Raw genomic sequence first — 27,410 nt, forward strand, 5'->3', positions numbered from 1 at the left:
TCTACTGGCCAATAGTGAGAATGAAGCAAATCATTAAAACCTTACATTGTGTGTAAAATGTATTTGACTTTATCCTAAAATAGGGGAGAAAGCTGTTTCTTTTTCTTTTTTTTTTTCATTACAATGCTTCAACTGTTTTATATATTTGAAATGTAGAGTATTGTGATTTTTATTCCTTCATGTACTAATAGTCGGATAATGAGAAATACAAGTTATTCAAGTACCAAATATATAGTTATGTAAAAAGTTCAGTGAAACATTGTATGAAAGATGATGTCAGAGTTGTATACATTATAAATACACACCTTTGTGATCATGCAGGTAAGAAGGGTATGCAGTACTCAGTGATGAGGTTTAGTTAGTGCTGATGGATCGTGATGGAAGGCAATAGTGGGAATTTAATGTATTATATTAAAAGAGCAGGGAAAGGATAAACATGTACATGGCCGAGACTATAATTTCCATAATGTTTTTATGTCCTAGTAGAGTGGTGCCCCTGTCAAAGTTTTATGGTTTTATATTTATTTGGTAGAATGCTTTTATAACTGATCCATGCCATTGTTTAAATCGTATGCTCATAATTCCCAATAAAATTTTATTCGCACTATGTCATTGTGACTGAAAATTACAATGGCACAAATATACATAGTCTTAAATGCTTGGGCCCTAATACCATACCTCCTATTTATTACCACCCCAGCACCCAGGGGCATAACTAGAAATGGCAGGCCCATGGCAAATGACACGGCTATGAATAATGTTTTTATATACACACATATAGTATTAGGGGAAGTATTATACCACCAGTATATAAGGAGAAAAAAATGATTACCAAAATGATTACCACAAATATCACCGACATACTGACCAAATACTGAATACTGAGACCAATATTATCAATAATAAGGGCAACTGTTACCACCACACCATGACCACTAACATTACCATTATACTGGGTTATTGACAAAATCGAGTATACTAAGACAAATAACACAAACAGTACCAGTTTAGAAGAGGCAAATATTGCCGCTCCGCTACAGAATAATATCCACTGTTATCAGACTAATATCACCTCATACAGTGACCATATAGCCGAAGACACCAGCTGTACACAGGATCTGCATACCATAAGTGACTACAGTGCAGTTACAGCCAATGACTCACATTGGTGTCTCCTTTGAGTGAGTCACAGGGGGCTTCCTCTCCAAATGGAGTTGCTCACTTTCTGGCCTGGACCATCATGAGGACTTCTTTCAGACCCTTCTTTGCCCCCCATTAGGCCCCTTTGTGCCCCTATATATCAGTCAGGCCCCTCTCTTTGCAACTGTATAGTAGTTAGACCTCTCTGTGCAGGTACCCCCCAGTAGGTAGTATATACCTTGTTGTTATTTACCTCATAGGTAGCGTACCTGGTAGGTAGGCATCCCCTTGTAAATAATTCCTTGAATAGTAAGCCCTTTAATACGTAGTGTATCCCATTTAGGCACTCCACTGTAGGTAATTACCCTAAGGTCCCCCCATGTAGTTATCTTCTGTAGTAGTTAGCCCCCTTCCGTATGCATCTTCCTTGTAGTCTCCTCTCTTCATATAGGTATCTCCCCTTGTAGTTGACCCCTCTCCTATGTACTAATCTCCCTGGTTGGCCTCCCCCCTTTTCTCCATGTGGCATATCCTCTGCTAGTTAGCCCCCCAAACCCAAAATGTAAGTATCTCCCTTGGTAGTTAGCCCCCGCTTATGTGTGTATCCCTTGAGTGTAGGCATCCCACTGCACATTAACCCTCTCCCCATGCAGGCCATCCCCCTGTAAATTAACCCCTCTCGCACAATGTAGGCATCCCTCTGTTAGGAAGCAAACTCCCCCACCTCCCTCCCCAATGCAGTCATCCCTGTGTGAAAAACAAAAACAATATTCACCTAGCTGCGGCATCCCGTGTCTCTTTCCTTTCCCTGCTCTGAGCGTACAAGTAACTGTACTCATACACTGGTGCACTGGGGGAGGGAGCAGCCTCTTGTTGCCAAATGCAGAATATTGTCTCGGGACACAAGAGTAATTGGCAGGGTTGAGAGCCATTGGCTCCCAGCCCTGCATCACACCCCTACATTTAGCTACGAGAACTTACAAAGTGCCGGAAGCTATTTGCAGCACCGGGGAGGCACACTTAGTGGCTGAGTGCTGCAAAGTAAGTCAACTCAGGTGGCTCGGCCTATTACAGAATGTGCCCCTTATGTAGCACGCCCTGTAGCAGCTACTAGGACTCCTAAGTCAGTAGTTCCGTCCCTGCACCCATATACAAGTTATAGCACTGCCAAAGTTCTATGTGACAGAGAGGTTTCTGGGACCCTTTAAACACTAGGGGCCTGAATGAGACTGCAACCTCTATAAAATAGCCAAAACAGATGTTATTTGGATTCCTGTGCTGTTGGTAATTATTTTATTATCCACCTGCTGCACAATTTATTAGCAGTGCCACATTCCTACTTAATAGTATATAGACAAAATTAGAAGGCTTCTCAGTTCTAGATTCTCATGCTGTGCTAGTAGGGTGCCAGGAAAGAAGTTATCCAAAATTTACACGGGTCTAAAGTTGCTCATAGACAGTAGATTAAAATAGCTGAAAATAGATAATTTTAAATAAAATTGTTTTAAAATGATCAATTTAGTCAACTTAATAGCAGACTCTTATCATTATCAAATGATAGTATATCTTTTTTATCCAGTATCTAATAGTTCACAAATAATCTTTCTATAAAAGAGCATTCCCAGGATGTTTTCAGAAAGATCATTTCTCTCTTGGTTTGATTGATCACTTAATGTTAGTCTAATGACTATAAACCCTAATATGGAGTAAAATGTTCAGAATATGGAAGCAATAGCAAAAGTGTTCAACCACCCCTTATAGTGTGTTAGTCCAAGCACTGATACATTAAGCTCTGCTGCTATAAAGTGTATATATATATATATATATATATATATATATATATATATATATATATATCTCGAGATATATGTACTATAATCTGCTGATAAATCAACCTCAAAGTAGTAGAGCACTTTTTTTAATTGATGCTCCATTGCCACAATTGCATCCATAAGTTTTATTTCTACTGAACCTTGAACACAATAAAACTAAAATACACGGACACAGTAAGCAAACACTGCCATGTGAGGGGTGATATTCTATCAAAATATTTAATTAACAAAAAGTTTAAAACTCAATTATTATAACACAACTTACACAATTATAAAACCTATCATATGATATTTGAAAAAGACATATACAGTAAGTATACAACTTACTTGACTATAACAACCCACTATAAAACTATGCCTTAATATAAGTTATTAATTTGGGTAAAGTTTAGGCTAAAATTTATATTATTGTAATATAGGTCTAAATAAGAAATGTATAAGCAAACTAATGTGATTGGTGATACATGAAGTAAACCATATGCTTTACCAGTCACATACAGCCACATAGGTTTATTCACATTGTGCGCCTTCAAAAAAAGGATCCATATCAGCACAATGCTTTCCCCAGCTGATGCTCATATTAGCCTTAGCTACACTTGTATGAGTGGTTCACAGAAGAAGAAGAACATGCATCTGTTATTCACTTAAAGCATAGCGTGAGAATATGTCACAAATGTCCAAGATAGGAATTGCCCTTTTAATAAAAAACTACCTCTAACTTAAAGTAGAAGCAAATAAGTAAATTTATAAATTAAATTTGCATATTAAAATATCAAAACTTACATTGTTGGGATCAGTCAGTGATTCCCCCTCAGATGAGGCGTCTTGACATAAATCCTTTAACTGAGGGAAATGTAAAGGCTGCACAATACTGAAATCTTGTGGCTCCGGGGCTGGGGGTAAATGAGTTTGGTAACTCTGCCCCTGGGATCCTGGAGGAACCATCCTCACCTCCATGTATTTTAAGGTCCCGTCAGTGTTCAGGTACAGAGCTGGCTGATACTGGTCTGTGTAGGGTTTGGATTGGGATCCACCAAGAATACAACAACTACTGGTGTAATCATAGCTGTCCTTCCTCAGACATCTCACCAATAATATCATGAAGGTGACAAGTGACACTAAGCTGATGGCCACCAGGGAAATGATTAAATACAGAGTCATATCTGATGGGGGTTTGGAATTGGTCAGGAAGTCCCCAGATTTGGGTCTTTCCACTACAACCTCATCTGCTATACTGACCAGTACAGTCACTGTGGTGGATAATGGAGGATTCCCCTGATCACTGATAGAGATGACAAGTTGTTGCTCCATGTTCTCGCTTTCCTGTAATCCTCGCACAGTCCTCACCTCTCCTGTGTGTTTAGACACTTGAAATGATGAATAATTGATGGGGTCAATGAGAGTAAAGAGCAGCCAGGCATTGTGACCAGAGTCCAGATCCACTGCCGACAGTTTGGTCACCAGATATCCGGCACTTGTAGACTTTGGGATCCTCTCTTGGACAATGAGGTCCTCAGAGTGCTCTGGATACAGCAGAGTGGGGGGATTGTCATTTCTATCGAGAATGAAGATAAAGACGGGAACAGTGGAAGATAACTGCGGAGACCCTGAGTCTTCTACCTTTATGGTGATCTGTAATACCTGGATCTGCTCATAGTCAAAGGAACGCTGAGCGTATATATTCCCATCATTAGAATTGATGTAAACAAAGGAGGATACAGAGGAACCGTCAATCTGACTCTCCACTATGGAGTAGACCAGATCAGAATTAACCCCCTCATCTAGGTCAGTAGCAGATACTGTACATAGAAGAGTCCCCGGGTCACTGTTCTCCATAATGAAAGCATTATAAGTAGCCTGTGTGAACACTGGAGCATTATCATTAATATCTGACACCCTGAGGGTGACGCTTGTCTTACTGTATAGAGGAGGAGACCCTAAATCCGAGGCTGTCAGCTCTATAGTGTATTGGGGGGTTTCCTCTCTATCCAGATTCCCATCTGTGACCAATGCATAACGGTTCTGATTGGATCTTACTTTAAAAGGCACATTTGGTGATAAGTCCAGTTTTATTTCACCATTTTTCCCAGAATCCTCATCTCTTACATTAATAAATCCAACAACTGTTCCTAATGCTGCATTTTCTGGGATATTATTATTCACTGTGGAAAATGCAATTTCTGGGGAATTATCATTGACATCCTCTACTTCCACATGGACTATACAGTTCCCCTCTAATTTTGGAAATCCTTTGTCTGTGGCTTTAATAGATAATTCAAAAAAATTTGATTCTTCAAAATCCACCAATCCATTAATATAAATTTCCCCATTTTGTTCATTTAAACCAAATAATCTTTTGGCAGATTTATATGTATGGCCATCAAAGGAAAACTGTATCTCCCCATTTGCTCCGTCATCCTGATCTGATGCATTCAGTGTTAATATCACAGTCTTCAATGGCAGATTCTCCCTAATACTGATCTTATATACCGACTGATTGAAGACTGGAGGGTTATCATTAATATCTAATACAACTATTGTTATTCTGCAGGTCCCTGATCTGGCTGGTTCTCCTCCATCTATAGCTGTGAGAATCAGGTTATGTTCTGCTTTTTCTTCTCTATCTAAAACCTTTTCGAGTATCAGCTGAGGGATGAGCGTTCCATCTTTATGCGTCTTTACAGACAAAGAGAAATAAGGGTTTGTATTCAGTGTATACTGACTTACACCATTCACACCGACATCTAAATCCTCTGCAATCTCTAAAGCAAATCGAGCACCAGGACTTGTTACTAATTCAGTTATTTCTAATATATGATTATTAGATGAGAATGATGGAGAATTATCATTAATATCCAGAATCTCTATTTCTAGAGTGAAAAGCTCCACAGGATTCTCAGCCACAACCTCTATCTGCAGTAAACAGCGGGGACTAGATCCACACAGACTCTCCCTATCAATCCTCTCCCTCACAGCCAACCCTCCATTCCCCTGATTTATACTGAAATATTTCTGGTATTGTTCAGACCTCAGATGTATCCTGCGCTGAGAGAGCTCGGCACGTTTTATCCCCAGATCCTGAGCTACATTTCCTACCAATGTCCCCGGCTCAGACTCCTCAACAATAGAATAACGCAGCTGCCCAGAGACCCAGCCCCAGCTACAAAGGAGAAAGCAGCAGACTACTTGCCATTTCCAGCACGGACAAAAGCCTCTGATGTCCATATCTTATAGGATTCTCTTGGTATTTGATGTCATGTAAATCCAGTGTAATCCAAAATGCATTAGGGTCCTGTATTTATCTGTCCATATTCCCAAAAATATAACCCAGCTGTAGCAAATCCACATCCACAGGGCTCTCATCGGAGCAGCAGCTCTTCTTTGTGTGAGAGAAACGATGGGAGGGTGAATCACTGAGCCAGGGGGAGGAGAGCGCACAGCTGACATGAGCACATTCTACAGTATTACTGAAATAATGGACTGGACAAGTCTACCCTCTACTGGCCAATACTGAGAATGCAACAAATGCCGAAGAGAGAAATAGATATATTGGAAAAGAATATAAATATAAATGACAATATTTATAATTGTCATATAATTGATGTTGTTAATTAGAAATAAAGATGTAAATGTAGAGGAAAACAGTAGTATATTCGGACACACACACATAGTTTTCTTAATAAAACGTACAATATGATTTCACTTACACATTAAGGCTATGTTCACACTACGTAAGTTTCCGGCCGTAGCGCGTTCCGTGAATAATCGGCCGGAGACTTACGTAGTTTGCGTATAATGAAAAGTATACGAAGTACGGCCGCACAGTTAACACTACGTACGAACTTACGCCCGGATCGTACGCGGCGGCATAAAAAATTAACCAGACAGTTGTTTGCGGACGAAAATGCCGAAAATTCCCTCAGCTTTCAGCACTACGAAAGTACAGCAGAAATCATGGCCATTGTAACACCAGCCGTGATATCTGCTGAACTTACGTAGTGTGAACATGGCCTATATCATCATACTTGCATACCGCAAAACCCAATCATAGGAAAGTAGTATGAAATCACTTGTTCTCAAGAACAAAATACCTGTTGGAAAGTATATGAAATCAGACAGTTATAATGATGATAAAGTGTTGTTTTAAATGGTATTTATAATCCATTAATATTTTGCCCATTATCAGGGACTCTTTCTATTTCCATTAATATTTATTTCTATACTAAAAACCATTCCCAGGATTGTGACCAACAAGCTTTTCCTGAAGTAGGCATTGGGGACTATGAGGGAGTTTTATCAAGCTTTCTTATGAGTAAGATTGCCCTAGTTGGCCCCAATAAACAATCACAGCTCAGCTTATATATATTAAGAAGGTCCAATAAAATAAAAGCTTAGCTGTGATTAGTTGTTATGGTGAAGAAAGAAAATCTTACAAGACAGCTTGAAAATTTCCCCCATGTTTAAAATAATCCATGTATGACATTTTAGTTTACTTTAAGCAGTCAGTGTGTGCAAGACATGTTTTCCTTCTCTACAGTAATATAACAATATGGATGTTATTGTAAGTCGAAGTACTAATTATGGCAATGGCTTCATTTATTTTTTAAAACAAACACAAATATGTTTTTCCAAATTACTGTGCAGAACGCAGCTGCAGAGAAAATTCTGAGGCTCATGATGACATTCAAATAATTCCGAACAAGAATCTATTATCTGCTGCATACAAAGATAATTTTTTGAAAAATAAGTAAAAACAACAACGATATTGTCAAGTTGCAGATTGATTCTGTTCTGTAGCACATCATGCATAATTACTGATCGTGCACAGAACATGTGAATTCCCCCTCAATGTAGGCCAAGTGGCAACTTACTGTATGTCAAATTGACACAAAATAAAATTTACTTATGTATAGAGGTAAGTGAATATACAGTATTACAACTGCTTTAAAATAGTAATCCTTTATTGGGATAAAGGAAAAATGTAATAAAAAATGAAAGTAAGTTAGTAGAAGACCATTTTATAGTGCAAACATTGCAAAAAACAAAACCATATATATGGTTCTGGCTTACTCAGCTCTTTCCAGGGAATGAATAGAGCCACATATGTGCCATACCTGTGCCTGTATTCAAAATAAAGAAGCCGGGACCTGATACGGAGATCAATGGAGGGTTCAGAGGTCGGACCCCGCGCTATCTCTTATTTGTCCCCTATGCTGTAAATACTGTAGTTCATTTTGCCTTTAAATCCAAAAACATTAGCAATGTAACAATCTAACAAAAATGTAAACAGTATGTACACCTAAATGCCAACAGAGCATCAAAAAGTTGTATTCTTTTTTCTAAGCTTGTTATCTTATAACACATGTTGGGCAGTGTTAAGCCATATTCCTCATAAACTGCATTTAAGGCTGAATTTACATTGATCCGGCATTGTTTCCCTGCTTGATGCAGCGTAGTACAAAAGCGCTGGAGGAAAACGCATCTTTAAACTGATTCCATTTATTTCAATCGGAAAGTTTAACCCTTTGAGGACCAGGCCCAAAATGACCCAGTGGACCACGCAAATTTTGATCTAAGTGTTTTCGTTTTTCCCTCCTCCCCTTCTAAGAGCTCTAGCACTTTCAGTTTTCTATCTACAAGCCATGTAAGTGCTTGTTTGTTACAGGAATAGTTGTACTTTGTAATGGCGTCATTCATTTTACCATAACATGTATGCTGGAATTCCAAATATATTATTTATGAAGATATAAATAGGTGAAATTGTAAAAAAGAATGCAATATGGTAACGTTTGGGGGGTTCCTGTGTCTACGTAATGCACTATATGGTAAAAGCAACGTGATACTATTATTCTATAGGTCAGCCCGAACACAACCATATGCAGGTTACACAGATTCTCTAATGTTATATATATATTTTTTTATGAAATCCTTTTTTGGCAATTAAATATTAATAAAATGGGCCTATTGTGACACAGTTTTATTTTTACACCTACAGGGCTGTATGGGGTGTCATTTTTTCCGCCATGATCTCGGACGTTTTGATCACTTTTTGTTGATTTTTTAAAATATATAATGTAACATAAAATCGGTAATCTGCGCACTTTTTCCCCTCTTTTCGTGTACGCCGTTCACCGATCACAATGACGCTTGTTATATTTTAATAGATCAGACAATTATGCACGCTACGGTATATTATATGTTTATCTATTTATTTATTTTTATATGTTTTATTTATATAATGGGATAGGGGGGGTTATTTCAATTTTTATTGGGGGAGGGGTTTTGGGGTAGTGTAATAGTGTTTTGAACTTTTTTTTTTACACATTTGAAGTCCCTTTGGGGGACTTTTACATACACTAGTTTGATTTTTACACTGATCATTGCTATGCCATAGGCATAGCATTGATCAGTGTTATCGGCGATCTGCTCATTGAGCCTGCCTGTGCAGGCTTAGAGTAGCAGATCGCCGATCGGACCGCACGGAGGCAGGTGAGAGACCTCCGGCAGTCCGTTTCAATGATCGGGACCCCCGCAGTCACACTGCGGGGGTCCCGATCGGTAAGTGACAGGGGACTCCCCCTGTCACTTACACTTAAACGCTGCGGTCGCGCTGCGATCACGGAGTTTAAGGGGTTAATGACACGCGGCAGCGCGATCGCTGCAGCGTGTCATTACCAGTGAGATCCCGGTCCCCACCTGCTATGAAGCGCGCTCCGCTCCGGAGCGCGCTTCATAGCGGGAGAACCACCCAGGACATACAGTTACGTCCAGGGTCGTCTAGTGACAGACTTCCATGACGTAACTCTACGTCCTAGGTCATCTATCTGACATGGTAATATTGACATTGGATCGTCTGACAGGTACCTTGCAATGTTCTTTGGTAAGAGCTGCCTGATGATCCGTCACCGCATCCATTAAAGACTATGGAGCCGTGTGAAGACGCATGCATTATGCATCCCCTGGCTTTTGCCTCTGGCGCTCCACATAGAGAATATGTCCCCAACAATGTATACATGTCATTAACACCCACCAATAAACCTTGTGGCCCGGGCCTGCAGCAGAGTGGCCACTGGCAGGAGGTACAGCCTTCTAATAGAAGTTATCCCCGAGTCCTACTGCCCACAATAGAGTGTTCCCATGTGAGTTCTCCCCAATAATGCCCACTCCTCCTTCCTCCTATAGTAGCTGATGCTATATTAGATGGCCCCCAATGTTCCCCTAAATTAGTTGCCCTCTGTGCTGCTGTCCCCTGTATGTTGCCCCTGTGTGCTCTCCCGCTATATTAGTGTCTCTTTTTTCAGTGCTTTAGATTATTCAAAGATTATTCAAATTAATATAGAATAGAGGAAAAATCTGGAATGAACTCATGACAACTAATGGCAACTGATGCTTTTTATTTGTGACATCAGTTGTGGTCAATTTCTGATAAAAGAAAGTGAAATGGTTGCAACTTATGGCCATGTTTACATATCGGCCCGTGTGCACCCACATACGAATTAACCGCTGGTCACAATGGAGCATGTGGCCGGTAATGACATGTCTTTTGTGCCGCAATTCAATGACATGGTAGTTTTTTGCGTGGCCGCTAGCGATCCCAGCCGTAGTGTATACTATGTGTATACACTACGGACGGGATTACCTCTAGCTGCAGCACAATCGGCAACAACGGCCGTGATTAATACTTAACTTACATTGTGTGAACATGGTCTATATATGTAAACTCAGCGTAAACAGACTCTGTCAGCAGGTTCATGCTGTCCTATGGACAATAAGTGGTCCTCCCCATTATGTGCATGAGCCCAGTATTCATGAGAAGCAGAAAGCTCTGCCCACCAGCTGCTGATTGGTAGTTATCTTTCCATGCTGTGTATAGGCAGTCAACTGTCAATCAGCAGTGTGATGCTTATATATATATATATATATATATATATATATCATATTTTCATAGCAGCACAAGGTCATGACTTTCTGTCACTAAGTGTACACACATTGGGAAATGATCAAAACTGTTTAAATGAAAAACTATCTTTGCTACACTTAAACACTTAAAGCTGAGCTTTTAATTTTTAAGAGAACACAAAACATTAACATTTTTCTGCGAGCATGTTGGGATATTATGAGGAGTGGATGCTATGGTATAACTAGACCCATAAATAATAAGTATAGCTGTTATTCAATATCACAGTGAGGTAACTCGGCATATTCAAGCAGCAGGACATGAGAGCAAAAACAAGATCTGAATTCAAAAGGTTTGGAAAATCTAGACAGAAACCATTTCTAAAAAATGGAAATATTAAAGGGGTACTCCGGGCTAGGAATATTTTCCGTGTGTGGCCGGGGAGGGGGTAGTCTCAAGGCCGCTCAGCCATTCAGCCGTCCTAGCGTGGTCCCGCCTCGGCTGCTGAATGGCTGAGCTGTCTTGAGACGTCATGTCTTAGGTGACAGCTCAGACCAGGAAGCAGCAGCGGGACGGGAGAATGGGGTGGCGCGATCAGGGACTCGGCACTGGAACTGGGGAGGTAAGTGACCAATGGTGTCTATATCCACCCCCTCCCTGGCCATACATGGAAAATACCCCTAGCCCGGAGTACCCCTTTAAGTTAGTTTCATGCAATAGCAGTACCTAGAAATATTTTTTTTGTTTGTTTTTTAGTTTTGACACAGTTAATTAATATACTATAATATTAGGACTTACATTGTTTGGGTCATTTAGTGATTCCCCCTCAGATGAGACTTCTTGACATAAATCCTTTAACTGAGGGAAATGTAAAGGCTGCACAATACTGAAATCTTGTGGCTCCGGGGCTGGGGGTAAATGAGTTTGGTAACTCTGCCCCTGGGATCCTGGAGGAACCATCCTCACCTCCATGTATTTTAAGGTCCCGTCAGTGTTCAGGTACAGAGCTGGCTGATACTGGTCTGTGTAGGGTTTGGATTGGGATCCACCAAGAATACAACAACTACTGGTGTAATCATAGCTGTCCTTCCTCAGACATCTCACCAATAATATCATGAAGGTGACAAGTGACACTAAGCTGATGGCCACCAGGGAAATGATTAAATACAGAGTCATATCTGATGGGGGTTTGGAATTGGTCAGGAAGTCCCCAGATTTGGGTCTTTCCACTACAACCTCATCTGCTATACTGACCAGTACAGTCACTGTGGTGGATAATGGAGGATTCCCCTGATCACTGATAGAGATGACAAGTTGTTGATCCATGTTCTCGCTTTCCTGTAATCCTCGCACAGTCCTCACCTCTCCTGTGTGTTTAGACACTTGAAATGATGAATAATTGATGGGGTCAATGAGAGTAAAGAGCAGCCAGGCATTGTGACCAGAGTCCAGATCCACGGCCGACAGTTTGGTCACCAGATATCCGGCACTTGTAGACTTTGGGATCCTCTCTTGGACAATGAGGTCCTCAGAGTGCTCTGGATACAGCAGAGTGGGGGGATTGTCATTTCTATCCAGAATGAAGATAAAGACGGGAACAGTGGAAGATAACTGCGGAGACCCTGAGTCTTCTACCTTTATGGTGATCTGTAACACCTGGATCTGCTCATAGTCAAAGGAACGCTGAGCGTATATATTCCCATCATTAGAATGGATGTAAGCATAGGAGGATACAGAGGAGCCGTCAATCTGACTCTCCACTATGGAGTAGACCAGATCAGAATTAACCCCCTCATCTAGGTCAGTAGCAGATACTGTACATAGAAGAGTCCCTGGGTCACTGTTCTCCATAATGAAAGCATTATAAGTAGCCTGTGTGAACACTGGAGCATTATCATTAATATCTGACACCCTGAGGGTGACGCTTGTCTTACTGTATAGAGGAGGAGACCCTAAATCTGAGGCTGTCAGCTCTATAGTGTATTGGGGGGTTTCCTCTCTATCCAGATTTCCATCTACAACCAGAGAATAACGATTCTGATTGGATCTTGTTTTAAAAGGCACATTTGGTGATATATTTAGTTGTATTTCTCCATTCTTTCCAGAATCCTCATCTTTAACATTTATATAGCCGACAACTGTTCCTGTTTCTGCATTTTCTGGAATATTATTAGTCAATGTGGAAAATGTAATTTCTGGTGGATTATCATTTACATCTTCTACTTCAACATGAACTATACAGTTTCCCTCTAATATTGGAAATCCTTTGTCTTCTGCCTTAATCGATAACTCATAAAAGCTTTGTTCTTCAAAATTAATACATCCATTAATGTATATTTCTCCAGTATGTTCATTTAGAGAAAACATTTCTCTAGCAGATTCAAATGTGTGATCATCAAAAGAAAACTGAATTTCCCCATTTGCTCCGTCATCCTGATCTGATGCATTCAGTGTTAATATCACAGTCTTCAATGGCAGATTCTCCCTTATACTGATCTTATATACCGACTGATTGAAGACTGGAGGATTATCATTAATATCTAATACAACTATTGTTATTCTGCAGGTCCCTGATCTGGCTGGTTCTCCTCCATCTATAGCTGTGAGAATCAGGTTATGTTCTGCTTTTTCTTCTCTATCTAAAACCTTTTCTAGTATCAGCTGAGGGATGAGCGTTCCATCTTTTCGAGTCTTCACAGACAAAGAGAAATAAGGATTTGTATTCAATGTATACTGACTGACACCATTCACACCGACATCTAAATCCTTTGCAATGTCTAATGCAAATCGAGTACCAGGATTGGCTAATAATTCAGATATTTTAATAATGCGATGAATAGAAGAGAATGTGGGAGAATTATCATTAATATCCAGAATCTCTATTTCTAGAGTGAAAAGCTCTGCAGGATTCTCAGCCACAACCTCTATCTGCAGTAAGCAGCGGGGACTAGATCCACACAGACTCTCCCTATCAATCCTCTCCCTCACAGCCAACCCTCCATTTCCCTGATTTATACTGAAATATTTCTGGTATTGTTCAGACCTCAGATGTATCCTGCGCTGAGAGAGCTCGGCACGTTTTATCCCCAGATCCTGAGCTACATTTCCTACCAATCTCCCCGGCTCAGACTCCTCAACAATAGAATAACGCAGCTGCCCAGAGACCCAGCCCCAGCTACAAAGGAGAAAGCAGCAGACTACTTGCCATTTCCAGCACTGACAAAAGCCTCTGATGTCCATATCTTATAGGATTCTCTTGGTATTTGATGTCATGTAGATCCAGTGTAATCCAAGATGCATGAGGGTGATGTATTTATCTGTCCATATTCTCAAAAATATAATCCATGTGAAGAAAATCCACATCCACGGGGCTCTCATCGGAGCAGCAGCTCTTCTTTGTGTGAGAGAAACGATGGGAGGGTGAATCACTGAGCCAGGGGGAGGAGAGCGCACAGCTGATATGAGCACATTCTACAGTATTACTGAAATAATGGATTGGACAAGTCTACCCTCTACTGGCCAATACTGAGAATGCAACAAATAAGCAAAAGATAGCAGTACAATTAAGTAGACAAATTGACATTTTATATATATATATATATATATATATATATATAACACATATAACAGTATGTAGACAAAGAAAGCTGTAAATAAAGTGGAAAAACATTATGCTATAGTTACCCGCAATGATTTCTTAACCAAATTTTTAAGATGAATTTTTAGTGTCTACCTTTCACAATGATAGAGAGAAAGAGAGAGAGAAAGAGAGAGATGAGGGTGCCTACCTTAATACTTTCCCACCTCCTCCACGCACATTCTTGAATTGGTTGGTTTTATTAAATATGTAGTATTGACCTGAATTTTATCTATCTATAGTGTACATTAGTAAGACTTAATCATTTGAAACATATTATAATATTGGTTGTTCTAAAGAACATATTAGCTGTCAAAAGCATGTTTTAATTCTTTATATTAGAATTCAAAAATATAGCAAATAGCTACATATGTTTCAAAGTTACATAGGGCCTAAATATTACACATAGTAATCACTATCACCATCTTCAGACAGTTCTTTGCTTGATCCATGTAAAAAAAAAAGTAAACAAATAGATAAAACAGTCTGATATCTTAGAATAAAACTTTTCAGGAATCATAATATATTTTATTTGGAACATTTTTTAAATATGAGAGGTTTTAAGAGGTTTTGCTATGAGACCCAATGGATACTTGTTACATTGCTGTCCTTAGTATTTCATGCTCAGGTCTGACCCTAATTCACAGTACAAAGTGTTAGCATTTATGTATATTATGTTTTCTTTAAGACAAATAAATAGCTGAGTAGGAGTCATGGACAATACTGAGACTTCTTAGCCCCCCCCCCCCCCCCCCCCCCCCCGCTGTGTTCCCCCATTTATATGTATTTATTCTAAACTAGCTAAATTAAAACTATGACACTGACAAATTATACATTTAGGCTACCATTATCGATTGGTTTTTCACAATTTTCTTAGGTAACAAGCCAAGACTATTATGATAGTAAATATTAATGGTCTATTTTAACATATAGTAGCCACAGGACACCTATGTCCCTATGTCCTAAGAGAAATCTAATAAACATATTTATTGTTCTTGCCCTGGTGGAACCTCTAACAGTACTAAATGCATTGTGAAAAGAAGTTTAGTGAAATATACCTTACAGTCCCTTCTTTATTTATCTCTAACCTTAACATATGCTAAGATGTACTGCTAAGTCTGTGAGAATACATTTTCAGAATCAGTGGAAGGCCGGGAAGTGGACCTCACTTTCTCACCGACTATATCTCCTGATGATAGCGGGTCTCAGCCGTGAGACCTGCTGTGATCAATAACTTATTTCATGTCATTATTATTTTTTAGTGCTCTTTAACTAATCTGAAGGAAAGGTATGAGTGGATATATCTGCAGGGCCATATTTACCACTAGGCACCCATGGTCCGGTGACTAGGGCAGCGCCTTGCAGGGGGGCAGCACCAGGGAGCAGGGGGAAAGAAAAAACATTTTTTTTTTTTAGTCTCTCACCTCCTGTTCAGACTTGCCAGTAAATCTGGTGTCTTTTCCAGGGGGGTGGGGGGTATGGTGGCATTGTTCAGGCCTGGTATGACCAATCGGTGCGTGAAGATGGGGCGTCTTCAGGTTTAGTGCCTAGGGCAGCAGCAAGTGTTAATACAGCCCTGTATATCTGTACCTTAAATCAAGCAAGACAACAATATATTTGGTACTTTGCATAAACAATAAGTAGTAATCTCCAAAATAGCGTCAGCAGCACCCCAACATTCAAAATGCATTAAAAATGTAGCTATATAAAAAAAAAACCTCTGTACTGCCTGTAAAGTGTTATTCTTTTTGTGTGTTCATTCATTTTCTTCCAAGAGTGAAGAAAGCCATTCTATGCCTTTGTTGTTTTGTTGAAGTACCCCTATATACCCTGGCAGGGAGGCAATGGGGGTCAAAGGACAAAGGATAAACACAATTGGCAGTTGTTTTGCCAGAAGACATAACAATTTCTACCTGATCCAATTCTGCAGCAGGCAACATACAATCATTCAAGTGAGAAGCATGCAGAACCATTGCTCCCAGCCACCAGCAATGGTTGGCCTTATGCCTTATTTATCATCATTGCAAAAAATAGAATTTAATGGACCTGTAATTGATTAAAATGGATGATTCTCTAAACTTCTGTAAAAGAAAACTGAGACAATTGCTGCTAGCAATCAATCAGATTCTAGCAATGGAAACATTGATCCGTGGACACTGCGCCACACAAAGGCGGATATTACATTACTAATTTTGGTGCAAATATGTTTGCCACAAATCTTGTGGTCTGATGACCTAAGCAAACAGCACAATAGATCACTATGAATACAATAGTTAAGGTCTTTAACCCATGGTCAGTTATACGAAAAGAAAAAAATACTATGTCATTAGCTATGTAAAAATGTTTTTCTAAACACAGATTCATATTTAGCAACTATTATTGTTATGTTCTTACTACGTAAGTTTTGTAATAATGATGGCCGTTGTTGCCGATTTGCAACAACGGTCGTGATTACTACGTAGCTGACGAAGTGCTGGCAAAAAGGTGTATTTTTCGGTGGAAAATGGCCAGATGTGAATAAATTAATTTGCAAATCAACGTTTTGCAAATGAATATTTGCATGTGCCCATTTTCCACCCGCTGCACAAGGGAAGCAGGAAGGGGGTGTGGAGGGGGTGACACATGGGGTGCGAACTCTGGGTCCGCTTAATTTATCATTTTTGTTGCCGAAAAATGGTAAGGAAATCTACGCCAGCTCTGAGCTGGAGTAGGTTTCCTCAGCGCACGGGATTTATGTAAAGGCAGTGCACCTCTACATAAATCAGCGTACTGTCGGCACTGCAGTGACATTTTTAAGCCCGGCGCAGAAAACGCCAGACTTAATAAATGTCCCCCATAGTATACACTCCGGCCGTGATCCCTAGCGGCGCTGTGAAAAACTGACATGTCACTTTTCTGCTGCCCCTATTTACTGAATAGCAGCTGCAGGTCACCCGGCCAGGTCACTCGGCCAGGTCACGGAACGGCCAGTGTCTTACAGAGGGGGAACATGGCCTTACATATTAATAATTGACATTAACAAAAGGCAAAGCGCTTAAGACTTCATATGAAATCTATCAAAGAACATGTTATAATACTTTAACATAGAAACTTACATTGTTTGGATCAGTCAGTGATTCCCCCTCAGATGAGGCGTCTTGACATAAATCCTTTAACTGAGGGAAATGTAAAGGCTGCACAATACTGAAATCTTGTGGCTCCGGGGCTGGGGGTAAATGAGTTTGGTAACTCTGCCCCTGGGATCCTGGAGGAACCATCCTCACCTCCATGTATTTTAAGGTCCCGTCAGTGTTCAGGTACAGAGCTGGCTGATACTGGTCTGTGTAGGGTTTGGATTGGGATCCACCAAGAATACAACAACTACTGGTGTAATCATAGCTGTCCTTCCTCAGACATCTCACCAATAATATCATGAAGGTGACAAGTGACACTAAGCTGATGGCCACCAGGGAGATGATTAAATACAGAGTCATATCTGAGGGGGGTTTGGAATTGGTCAGGAAGTCCCCAGATTTGGGTCTTTCCACTACAACCTCATCTGCTATACTGACCAGTACAGTCACTGTGGTGGATAATGGAGGATTCCCCTGATCACTGATAGAGATGACAAGTTGTTGCTCCATGTTCTCGCTTTCCTGTAATCCTCGCACAGTCCTCACCTCTCCTGTGTGTTTAGACACTTGAAATGATGAATAATTGATGGGGTCAATGAGAGTAAAGAGCAGCCAGGCATTGTGACCAGAGTCCAGATCCACTGCCGACAGTTTGGTCACCAGATATCCGGCACTTGTAGACTTTGGGATCCTCTCTTGGACAATGAGGTCCTCAGAGTGCTCTGGATACAGCAGAGTGGGGGGATTGTCATTTCTATCCAGAATGAAGATAAAGACGGGAACAGTGGAAGATAACGGCGGAGACCCTGAGTCTTCTACCTTTATGGTGATCTGTAACACCTGGATCTGCTCATAGTCAAAGGAACGCTGAGCGTATATATTCCCATCATTAGAATGGATGTAAGCATAGGAGGATACAGAGGAGCCGTCAATCTGACTCTCCACTATGGAGTAGACCAGATCAGAATTAACCCCCTCATCTAGGTCAGTAGCAGATACTGTACATAGAAGAGACCCCGGGTCACTGTTCTCCATAATAAAAGCATTATAAGTAGCCTGTGTGAACACTGGAGCATTATCATTAATATCTGACACCCTGAGGGTGACGCTTGTTTTACTGTATAGAGGAGGAGACCCTAAATCCGAGGCTGTCAGCTCTATAGTGTATTGGGGGGTTTCCTCTCTATCCAGATTCCCATCTACAACTAGAGAATAACGATTTCTGGTCTCTTTAACTTTGAAAGGCACACTTGGTGGTAAGTCCAGACGTATTTCTCCATTTTTCCCAGAATCTTTGTCTTCCACATTAATGAACCCTACAATATCACCTAAACCTGTATTTTCTGCAATATGATTAGTCGTTGACACAAAAAATATTTCAGGGCGATTGTCATTCACATCTTCTATTTCCACTTGAACTATACAGTTTCCCACTAATTTAGGAAATCCTTTGTCTATGGCCTTAATAGATAATTCATAAAAGCTTTGTTTTTCAAAATCCACCGGTCCTTGAACAGAAATTTCCCCATTTTGCTCATTTAGAGAAAATATTTCTCTAGCGGTTTCAAATGTGTGATCATCAAAGGAAAACCGAATTTCCCCATTTGCTCCGTCATCCTGATCTGATGCATTCAGTGTTAATATCACAGTCTTCAATGGCAGATTCTCCCTAATACTGATCTTATATAGTGACTGATTGAAGACTGGAGGATTATCATTAATATCTAATACAACTATTGTTATTCTGCAGGTCCCTGATCTGGCTGGTTCTCCTCCATCTATAGCTGTGAGAATCAGGTTATGTTCTGCTTTTTCTTCTCTATCTAAAACCTTTTCTAGTATCAGCTGAGGGATGAGCGTTCCATCCTTACGATTCTTCACAGACAAAGAGAAATAAGGATTTGTATTCAGTGTATACTGACTGACACCATTCACACCGACATCTAAATCCTTTGCAACATCTAAAGCAAATCGTGTACCAGGACTAGTAAACACTTCTGTGATATCTAAAATGTTATTATCATATGAGAATATGGGAGAATTATCATTAATATCCAGAATCTCTATTTCTAGAGGGAAAAGCTCCACAGGATTCTCAGCCACAACCTCTATCTGCAGTAAACAGCGGGGACTAGATCCACACAGACTCTCCCTATCAATCCTCTCCCTCACAGCCAACCCTCCATTTCCCTGATTTATACTGAAATATTTCTGGTATTGTTCAGATCTCAGATGTATCCTGCGCTGAGAGATCTCGGCACGTTTTATCCCCAGATCCTGAGCTACATTTCCTACCAATGTCCCCGGCTCAGACTCCTCAACAATAGAATAACGCAGCTGCCCAGAGACCCAGCCCCAGCTACAAAGGAGAAAGCAGCAGACTACTTGCCATTTCCAGCACTGACAAAAGCCTCTGATGTCCATATCTTAGATGATTCTCTTGATATTTGATGTCATGTAGATCCAGTGTAATCCAATCTGCATGAGGGTCCTGTATTTATCTGTCCATATTCCCAAAAATATAACCCAGCTGTAGCAAATCCACATCCACAGGGCTCTCATCGGAGCAGCAGCTCTTCTTTGTGTGAGAGAAACGATGGGAGGGTGAATCACTGAGCCAGGGGGAGGAGAGCGCACAGCTGACATGAGCACATTCTACAGTATTACTGAAATAAAGGACTGGACAAGTCTACCCTCTACTGGCCAATACGAAGAATGCAGATAATAATCCAAAATGATAATTCTGTAGTCATATATTAAAAAATATACTTGGATTATAACACTATGTTCAAGGGCTATAGAATTCATGCTATAAATTTAATTAGAAAAAAGCTGTAAACCTAGTGAAAACTTTTATGATACGCTGACACACATTGATTTCTTAGTCAAACTTATATACATTTCTATTTTGTACTGTTCACTTTGATATTATAAGGATTTATGAATGCCTACTATATAACCTCTCTCCGCTTCCAACTACATTATTGACTTGGTTGGGTTTAATGAATATTTAGTATTTTTATGAAGATTAAAGTTCATTCACATATATGAGTCATTAAAATATAGGGCACTTTTGTCTTTTATAAACTCTAATAAACAAAAACATTTAATATTTCTGCCCTGATAGAACCTCAGAGACACTGTTAGGATAGGGACAGGGAAACACAAGGACAGGTGAGCCCTGAAGCTGGCACCTGCCCCGCTGTCCCTACCTACTTGCCTCAGAAGCTCTAATAGAAACGGACAACTGGACGGCAGTCCCTGATCTCACTGAGTGGAACACAGAACAAAACAAGACAATACAAAACACAATAAAGGGAAAGTCAGGAGTCCAAATTAAAAACCAACCGAGCAGCAAAGTACAAAATCGCGTCCAGAGGGGTAGTCAAAGGGTTAATAGCCAAAGTCAGGTAACCAGAGAACAAATGCAGGAAAACGCTAGGTCAAGTAAACTAGGAGCTAGATACTATCACAGACAAGAACATGATACAAATGCTGGTACTTATGGAGCCTGTAGTCCCAGCCTCAGGCTTGATTGGAGCTAAGGCTCCAGGTCCTGCACAGATACTGACAGCTTACTGGTGAGCCAGCTGTCAGTCAACAATCAGTGAGCACCCACAACACCTATGTTGATCAGCCAGGGGAGTGAAACCCTGGCCTCTGCTACAACATGGAATAGCAGAGCAGAGTAGGTGAAAAACATGAGGAGTCCGGCTGCTATGGACGCCGTCGTTGTGCCCCCAGCAACTGGACTGAGCGGTTGTTATGAATGCTTTGGCCGCACACATTGGCGATGCCAGGAGCCGAACACACGGCTAGAGTCCTAACACACACACTGCTAAATGCATCATGAAGATAAGCTCAATGCAATATCATCACCACTTTCAACCTTCATAGAGCACAGATAGGTTCAAGCCGACATTTTTGAGAGACTAACTTATACCTTACAGATGTGTCCTTTATTCATCTATCTTTAAATTTAGCATAAGCAATCCTTAGTTAAACTGAAGGAAAAGTAACAGTGGACACATCTGTACCCTAAATCTAGCAAGAAAACACTCTGGCACTCTGTATGAGTTTCTATTTTTTACCATGTTTTGGGAGGCAGAATAACAAAATACAGGAATCCTAGGTTTTTTTTTTTATTTACTGTGTTGGATAATCAATAAAATAATATAATTGTTCAGGTCATATTGGATGAGGTGATACCTAATATGTGTATTTTTTATGTTTCATGTAGAAAAAGAGAAGGGAAAGGAAAATGTATTGTTTACGTGTGTGTGTTTTTTTTTTTTACTTTTTTCATGTCCCACAAAGGAACTTTTCCATTGATCATTAGATTAGTACTGTAATACACTACTAGTCATCTAGTGCAGAGTATTGATTAAGCAATATGCTGACAGGCACTGCAGAACAGTCGAGTCCACAGTCATCCATGGCAGCCCTGAAGGTCTTCCCAAGGCCCCCCTCTCCAGCAGCCATGGAGACGGATCAGACTGGAGATCTTTACATCTGGAAGCTGAAGGTAAGTATACAGGCCTGCATATTCTTTACATGTCACGGAGGTTTCTCTGTTCCTGACAGACACAGCAGTGGCATGGCTGTCATAGTGACTGCTAAGCTCCTGCGATCACCCACAATTGCTTATTCTAGGCCTTCCATGAAAAGGTGTCGCCCAAGAATAAGGACCCTAATGACCAACGTACAAAGGTGTATCAACAGTCATTTAGAGGTTAACAGCCAAACTGGGATTAGATGGGGTTAATAAGATTCTATGGAAGAGCCTGTTGATAAACTTAATTGGTAGTTTTATTGCCAGAAGATAAAAAGATTTTTACCTGATCCAACTGGATCAGGCAACATACAATCATCCATTCAAGAAACATGCAACATCAAAATTGATGCCAGCCAAATGTAATAACTGGCCTTATGCCTTATTTATCATCGTTATAACTTTAATGGCAACTATAATTATTTAAAATGGATTATTTACCTAAACTGGTGTAAAAGAAAACCGAGTCATTTGCCATTAGCGGAAAGTCAGATTCCAGCTTGTGGAAACATTGAATCCTGGACACTTTGCCACAAAGGAGCCAATTTTACACTGAAGGCTATAAATCCTAGCTACAAAGCTAACAGCATAACAAATCAATATGATTATAATAGTTTAGGTCATTTAACTCATGGTCAGTAATGCTAGAAACAAATAAAAATAAATAATATATACATATATGTGTCAGTTACTAAATAACTAATATGACAGGATAACTGTCATCAGTATAAGTACAGTACCAAAAAGATTTAAAGGGGTTGTCCGGCGATAAAAAATTATTCACAGAATAACACACATTACAAAGTTATACAACTTTGTAATGTATGTTATGTCTGTGAATGGCCCCCTTCCCCGTGTCCCACCACCCCCACCCGTGTACCCGGAAGTGTGGTGCGCTATACATTACCTGTCACGTGCCGACCACGGTCTCCGATCGTCAGCAGTGACGTCTTCTTCGGGAGGCCAGCGGATCTTCCCGAGTGCCGGCCGCCCTCTGCAGCGTCATCCGAAGCTCAGCCGCGATTGGCTGAGCATAACTGTGCTCAGCCAATCGCGGCTGAGCAGCTGATGACGTGGCCGCGTCATCAGCCGCTCAGCCGCGATTGGCTGAGCACAGTTATGCTCAGCCAATCGCTGCTGAGCTTCGGATGACGCTGCAGAGGGTTGCCGGCACTCGGGAAGATCCGCCGGCCTCCCGAAGAAGACGTCACTGCTGACGATCGGAGACCGTGGACGACACGAGATGCGGTGAGTATAATGCACCACACTTCCGGGTCTAGCGTGGGTGGGGGGAAACACGGGGAAGGGGGCCATTCACAGACATAACATACATTACAAAGTTGTATAACTTTGTAATGTGTGTTATTCTGTGAATAATTTTTTATCGCCGGACAACCCCTTTAAACACTTTTGGCTCTCCCGGAACATAATCCATACATGATGCTGGGAAGTCTGTAAATCCACGGCGCAGCTCTATGCTCCATAGGGTTCGTGGATTACGGAGCGTGTGAATGACCCTTAAAGGGTATTTTAAAGATGCTTAGACACCAACAAGTTAAATCCATGCATAATTTGTAAGGGATTGTTTTACAGTAAGACAAAAAAATTGTTATGGTTTCATACAAAGTGTATTAGAAATTAATATTTTCTCTTGAGACTTAATGTAAAATCTAATAAATATCTTAGCATGCAATAAAAATATAATATTGCGACTTACATTGTTTGGATCAGTCAGTAATTCCCCCTCAGATGAGGCTTCTTGACATAAATCCTTTAACTGAGGAAAATGTAAAGGCTGCACAATACTGAAATCTTGTGGCTCCGGGGCTGGGGGTAAATGAGTTTGGTAACTCTGCCCCTGGGACCCTGGAGGAACCATTCTCACCTCCATGTATTTTAAGGTCCCGTCAGTGTTCAGATACAGAGCCGGCTGATACTGGTCTGTGTAGGGTTTGGATTGGGATCCACCAAGAATACAACAACTACTGGTGTAATCATAGCTGTCCTTCCTCAGACATCTCACCAATAGTATCATGAAGGTGACAAGTGACACTAAGCTGATGGCCACCAGGGAAATGATTAAATACAGAGTCATATCTGATGGGGGTTTGGAATTGGTCAGGAAGTCCCCAGATTTGGGTCTTTCCATTACAACCTCATCTGCTATACTGACCAGTACAGTCACTGTGGTGGATAATGGAGGATTCCCCTGATCACTGATAGAGATGACAAGTTGTTGCTCCATGTTCTCGCTTTCCTGTAATCCTCGCACAGTCCTCACCTCTCCTGTGTGCTTAGACACTTGAAATGATGAATAATTGATGGGGTCAATGAGAGTAAAGAGCAGCCAGGCATTGTGACCAGAGTCCAGATCCACTGCCGACAGTTTGGTCACCAGATATCCGGCACTTGTAGACTTTGGGATCCTCTCATGGACAATGAGGTCCTCAGAGTGCTCTGGATACAGCAGAGTGGGGGGATTGTCATTTCTATCCAGAATGAAGATAAAGACGGGGACAGTGGAAGATAACTGCGGAGACCCTGAGTCTTCTACCTTTATGGTGATCTGTAACACCTGGATCTGCTCATAGTCAAAGGAACGCTGAGCGTATATATTCCCATCATTAGAATGGATGTAAACAAAGGAGGATACAGAGGAGCCGTCAATCTGACTCTCAACTATGGAGTAGACCAGATCAGAATTAACCCCCTCATCTAGGTCAGTAGCAGATACTGTACATAGAAGAGTCCCCGGGTCAATGTTCTCCATAATGAAAGCATTATAAGTAGCCTGTGTGAACACTGGAGCATTATCATTAATATCTGACACCCTGAGGGTGACGCTTGTCTTGCTGTATAGAGGAGGAGACCCTAAATCCGAGGCTGTCAGCTCTATAGTGTATTGGGGGGTTTCCTCTCTATCCAGATTTCCATCTACAACCAGAGAATAACGATTTCTGGTCTCTTTAATTTTGAAAGGCACATTTGGTGGTAGGTCCAGACGTATTTCTCCATTTTTCCCAGAATCCTTATCTTCCACATTAATGAATCCTACAATATCCCCAGATGGAGAATTTTCTGCAATATCATTAGTCGTTGACACAAAAGTAATTTCAGGGTGATTATCATTCACATCTTCTATTTCCACTTGAACTATACAGTTACCCTCTAATTTCGGAAATCCCTTGTCTACGGCCTTAATAGATAATTCATAAAAGCTTTGTTTTTCAAAATCTACCAGTCCTTGAACAGAAATTTCACCATTTTGCTCATTTAGAGAAAACATTTCTCTAGCAGATTCAAATGTGTGATCATCAAAGGAAAACCGAATTTCCCCATTCGCTCCGTCATCCTGATCTGATGCATTCAGTGTTAATATCACAGTCTTCAATGGCAGATTCTCCCTAATACTGATCTTATATAGTGACTGATTGAAGACTGGAGGATTATCATTAATATCTAATACAACTATTGTTATTCTGCAGGTCCCTGATCTGGCTGGTTCTCCTCCATCTATAGCTGTGAGAATCAGGTTATGTTCTGCTTTTTCTTCTCTATCTAAAACCTTTTCTAGTATCAGCTGAGGGATGAGCGTTCCATCCTTACGATTCTTCACAGACAAAGAGAAATAAGGATTTGTATTCAGTGTATACTGACTGACACCATTCACACCGACATCTAAATCCTTGGCAACATCTAAAGCAAACCGAGCACCAGGACCAGTAAACACCTCTGTGATCTCTAAAATTTTATTATTAGATGAGAATGTAGGAGAATTATCATTAATATCCAGAATCTCTATTTCTAGAGTGAAAAGCTCCACAGGATTCTCAGCCACAACCTCTATCTGCAGTAAACAGCGGGGACTAGATCCACACAGACTCTCCCTATCAATCCTCTCCCTCACAGCCAACCCTCCATTTCCCTGATTTATACTGAAATATTTCTGGTATTGTTCAGATCTCAGATGTATCCTGCGCTGAGAGAGCTCGGCACGTTTTATCCCCAGATCCTGAGCTACATTTCCTACCAATGTCCCCGGCTCAGACTCCTCAACAATAGAATAACGCAGCTGCCCAGAGACCCAGCCCCAGCTACAAAGGAGAAAGCAGCAGACTACTTGCCATTTCCAGCACTGACAAAAGCCTCTGATGTCCATATCTTATAGGATTGTCTTGATACTTGATGTCATGTAGATCCAGTGTAATCCAAGCTACATGAGGGTCATAAATTTATCTATCCATATTCCCAAAAATATAATCCATCTGAAGAAAATCCACATCCACAGGGCTCTCATCGGAGCAGCAGCTCTTCTTTGTGTGAGAGAAACGATGGGAGGGTGAATCACTGAGCCAGGGGGAGGAGAGCGCACAGCTGACATGAGCACATTGTACAGTATAGTTTCATGTTAAACATGAAATACAATGCTGCTCTCTTCTGGTCATTTTTTAAAATTACAGCGTGAAAATGAAAAAAAAAATCATCTTCCTTTAGCATTTGTATATACAGAAAATATTACCATTTACCATTGTTAAGGTTTGTGTTGAACCCCTTACGTTAATATTTCCTTAATACCCTCTTATTTCAATATCAATGAATGTCAATTTCATTGTTTCATACGTAGTGGTAGGTATGTGAATTGTGGTTGATTTAGGTATTTATTATTTTTATGTATTGAACCCTATGTGGTTAGTTATGTATTTATAGAAAACAAAAGTTACAAGTTTTTTTTTTTTTTAATAGTCTTATTAAATCTGTATCATAAGAGCTGGAGAGCAACTGGTTAAAGAACACTGCAGTATAAGAGAGAGTACTTTACTCTGTCATTCTCTAAACCTTCTATACTGTGTCATTCTCTGATCCTTCTTTTTTGGACAATACCATTATTTCCCCATGATCAATGCTTAGCACAATCTTCCCTCTCGTTGTCATTCTACCTAGCATGGCTAACTAGTTTTCCTTTAAACCAAGTCTATTCCTCAGCAGGTAGCAACAGCCTGGGCATGGGTAAGTCTCTGTTCATGTGAAACATGAAGTCTGCTATATACAAATGTAGTAGCTGCCAACAGTACTGATGACATGCTACTCAGCTTCAGTTCTATTGACACCATGTGCACAACAGAGTGTATTTAAAGGAGAATGGATTCATTATTTTGTCTACAGACTACCTGCTCCTGTACTGTACATTATTTAAAAACAATTGAATTCTTAAATGTGCTTAAATTGTCATATTCTGACG

General features: G+C 40.5%; 4 protein-coding genes across 4 annotated transcripts in view; all 4 read right to left on the reverse strand.

Annotated features, from left to right (window-relative positions):
* Positions 1 to 14,148, reverse strand: part of LOC138791484 (protocadherin gamma-C5-like) — a 196,689-nt gene extending 182,541 nt beyond the window's left edge. Inside the window, exon 1 of the mRNA XM_069969224.1 lies at positions 11,668 to 14,148. Within this exon, the coding sequence (XP_069825325.1) occupies positions 11,668 to 14,109 (2,442 nt within the window). The 5' untranslated portion in view covers positions 14,110 to 14,148. The remainder of the gene's footprint in view (positions 1 to 11,667) is intronic.
* LOC138771082 (protocadherin gamma-C5-like) lies at positions 3,717 to 6,197 on the reverse strand. The gene has a single exon (XM_069950530.1). The coding sequence runs from the start codon at positions 6,195 to 6,197 to the stop codon at positions 3,717 to 3,719; it is 2,481 nt and encodes an 826-aa protein (XP_069806631.1).
* A 3,426-nt stretch (positions 14,149 to 17,574) lies between the features above and the next one.
* On the reverse strand, positions 17,575 to 20,043 carry LOC138777376 (protocadherin gamma-C5-like). The gene has a single exon (XM_069956294.1). It carries the CDS (start codon positions 20,041 to 20,043, stop codon positions 17,575 to 17,577), a length of 2,469 nt encoding a protein of 822 aa, XP_069812395.1.
* Positions 20,044 to 23,780: 3,737 nt separating this feature from the next.
* Positions 23,781 to 26,330, reverse strand: LOC138777527 (protocadherin gamma-C5-like). Its single transcript, XM_069956306.1, has one exon. It carries the CDS (start codon positions 26,328 to 26,330, stop codon positions 23,781 to 23,783), a length of 2,550 nt encoding a protein of 849 aa, XP_069812407.1.
* Positions 26,331 to 27,410: the final 1,080 nt, after the last annotated feature.

Source organism: Dendropsophus ebraccatus, chromosome 1 (assembly GCF_027789765.1).
Source record: "Dendropsophus ebraccatus isolate aDenEbr1 chromosome 1, aDenEbr1.pat, whole genome shotgun sequence".
NCBI lineage: Eukaryota > Metazoa > Chordata > Amphibia > Anura > Hylidae > Dendropsophus > Dendropsophus ebraccatus.

Coding starts and splice junctions, on each gene's coding strand:
- LOC138777527 (XM_069956306.1), bottom strand. CDS start 26,330: ATGGACATCAGAGGCTTTTGTCAGTGCTGGAAATGGCAAGTAGTCTGC.
- LOC138777376 (XM_069956294.1), bottom strand. CDS start 20,043: ATGGACATCAGAGGCTTTTGTCAGTGCTGGAAATGGCAAGTAGTCTGC.
- LOC138771082 (XM_069950530.1), bottom strand. CDS start 6,197: ATGGACATCAGAGGCTTTTGTCCGTGCTGGAAATGGCAAGTAGTCTGC.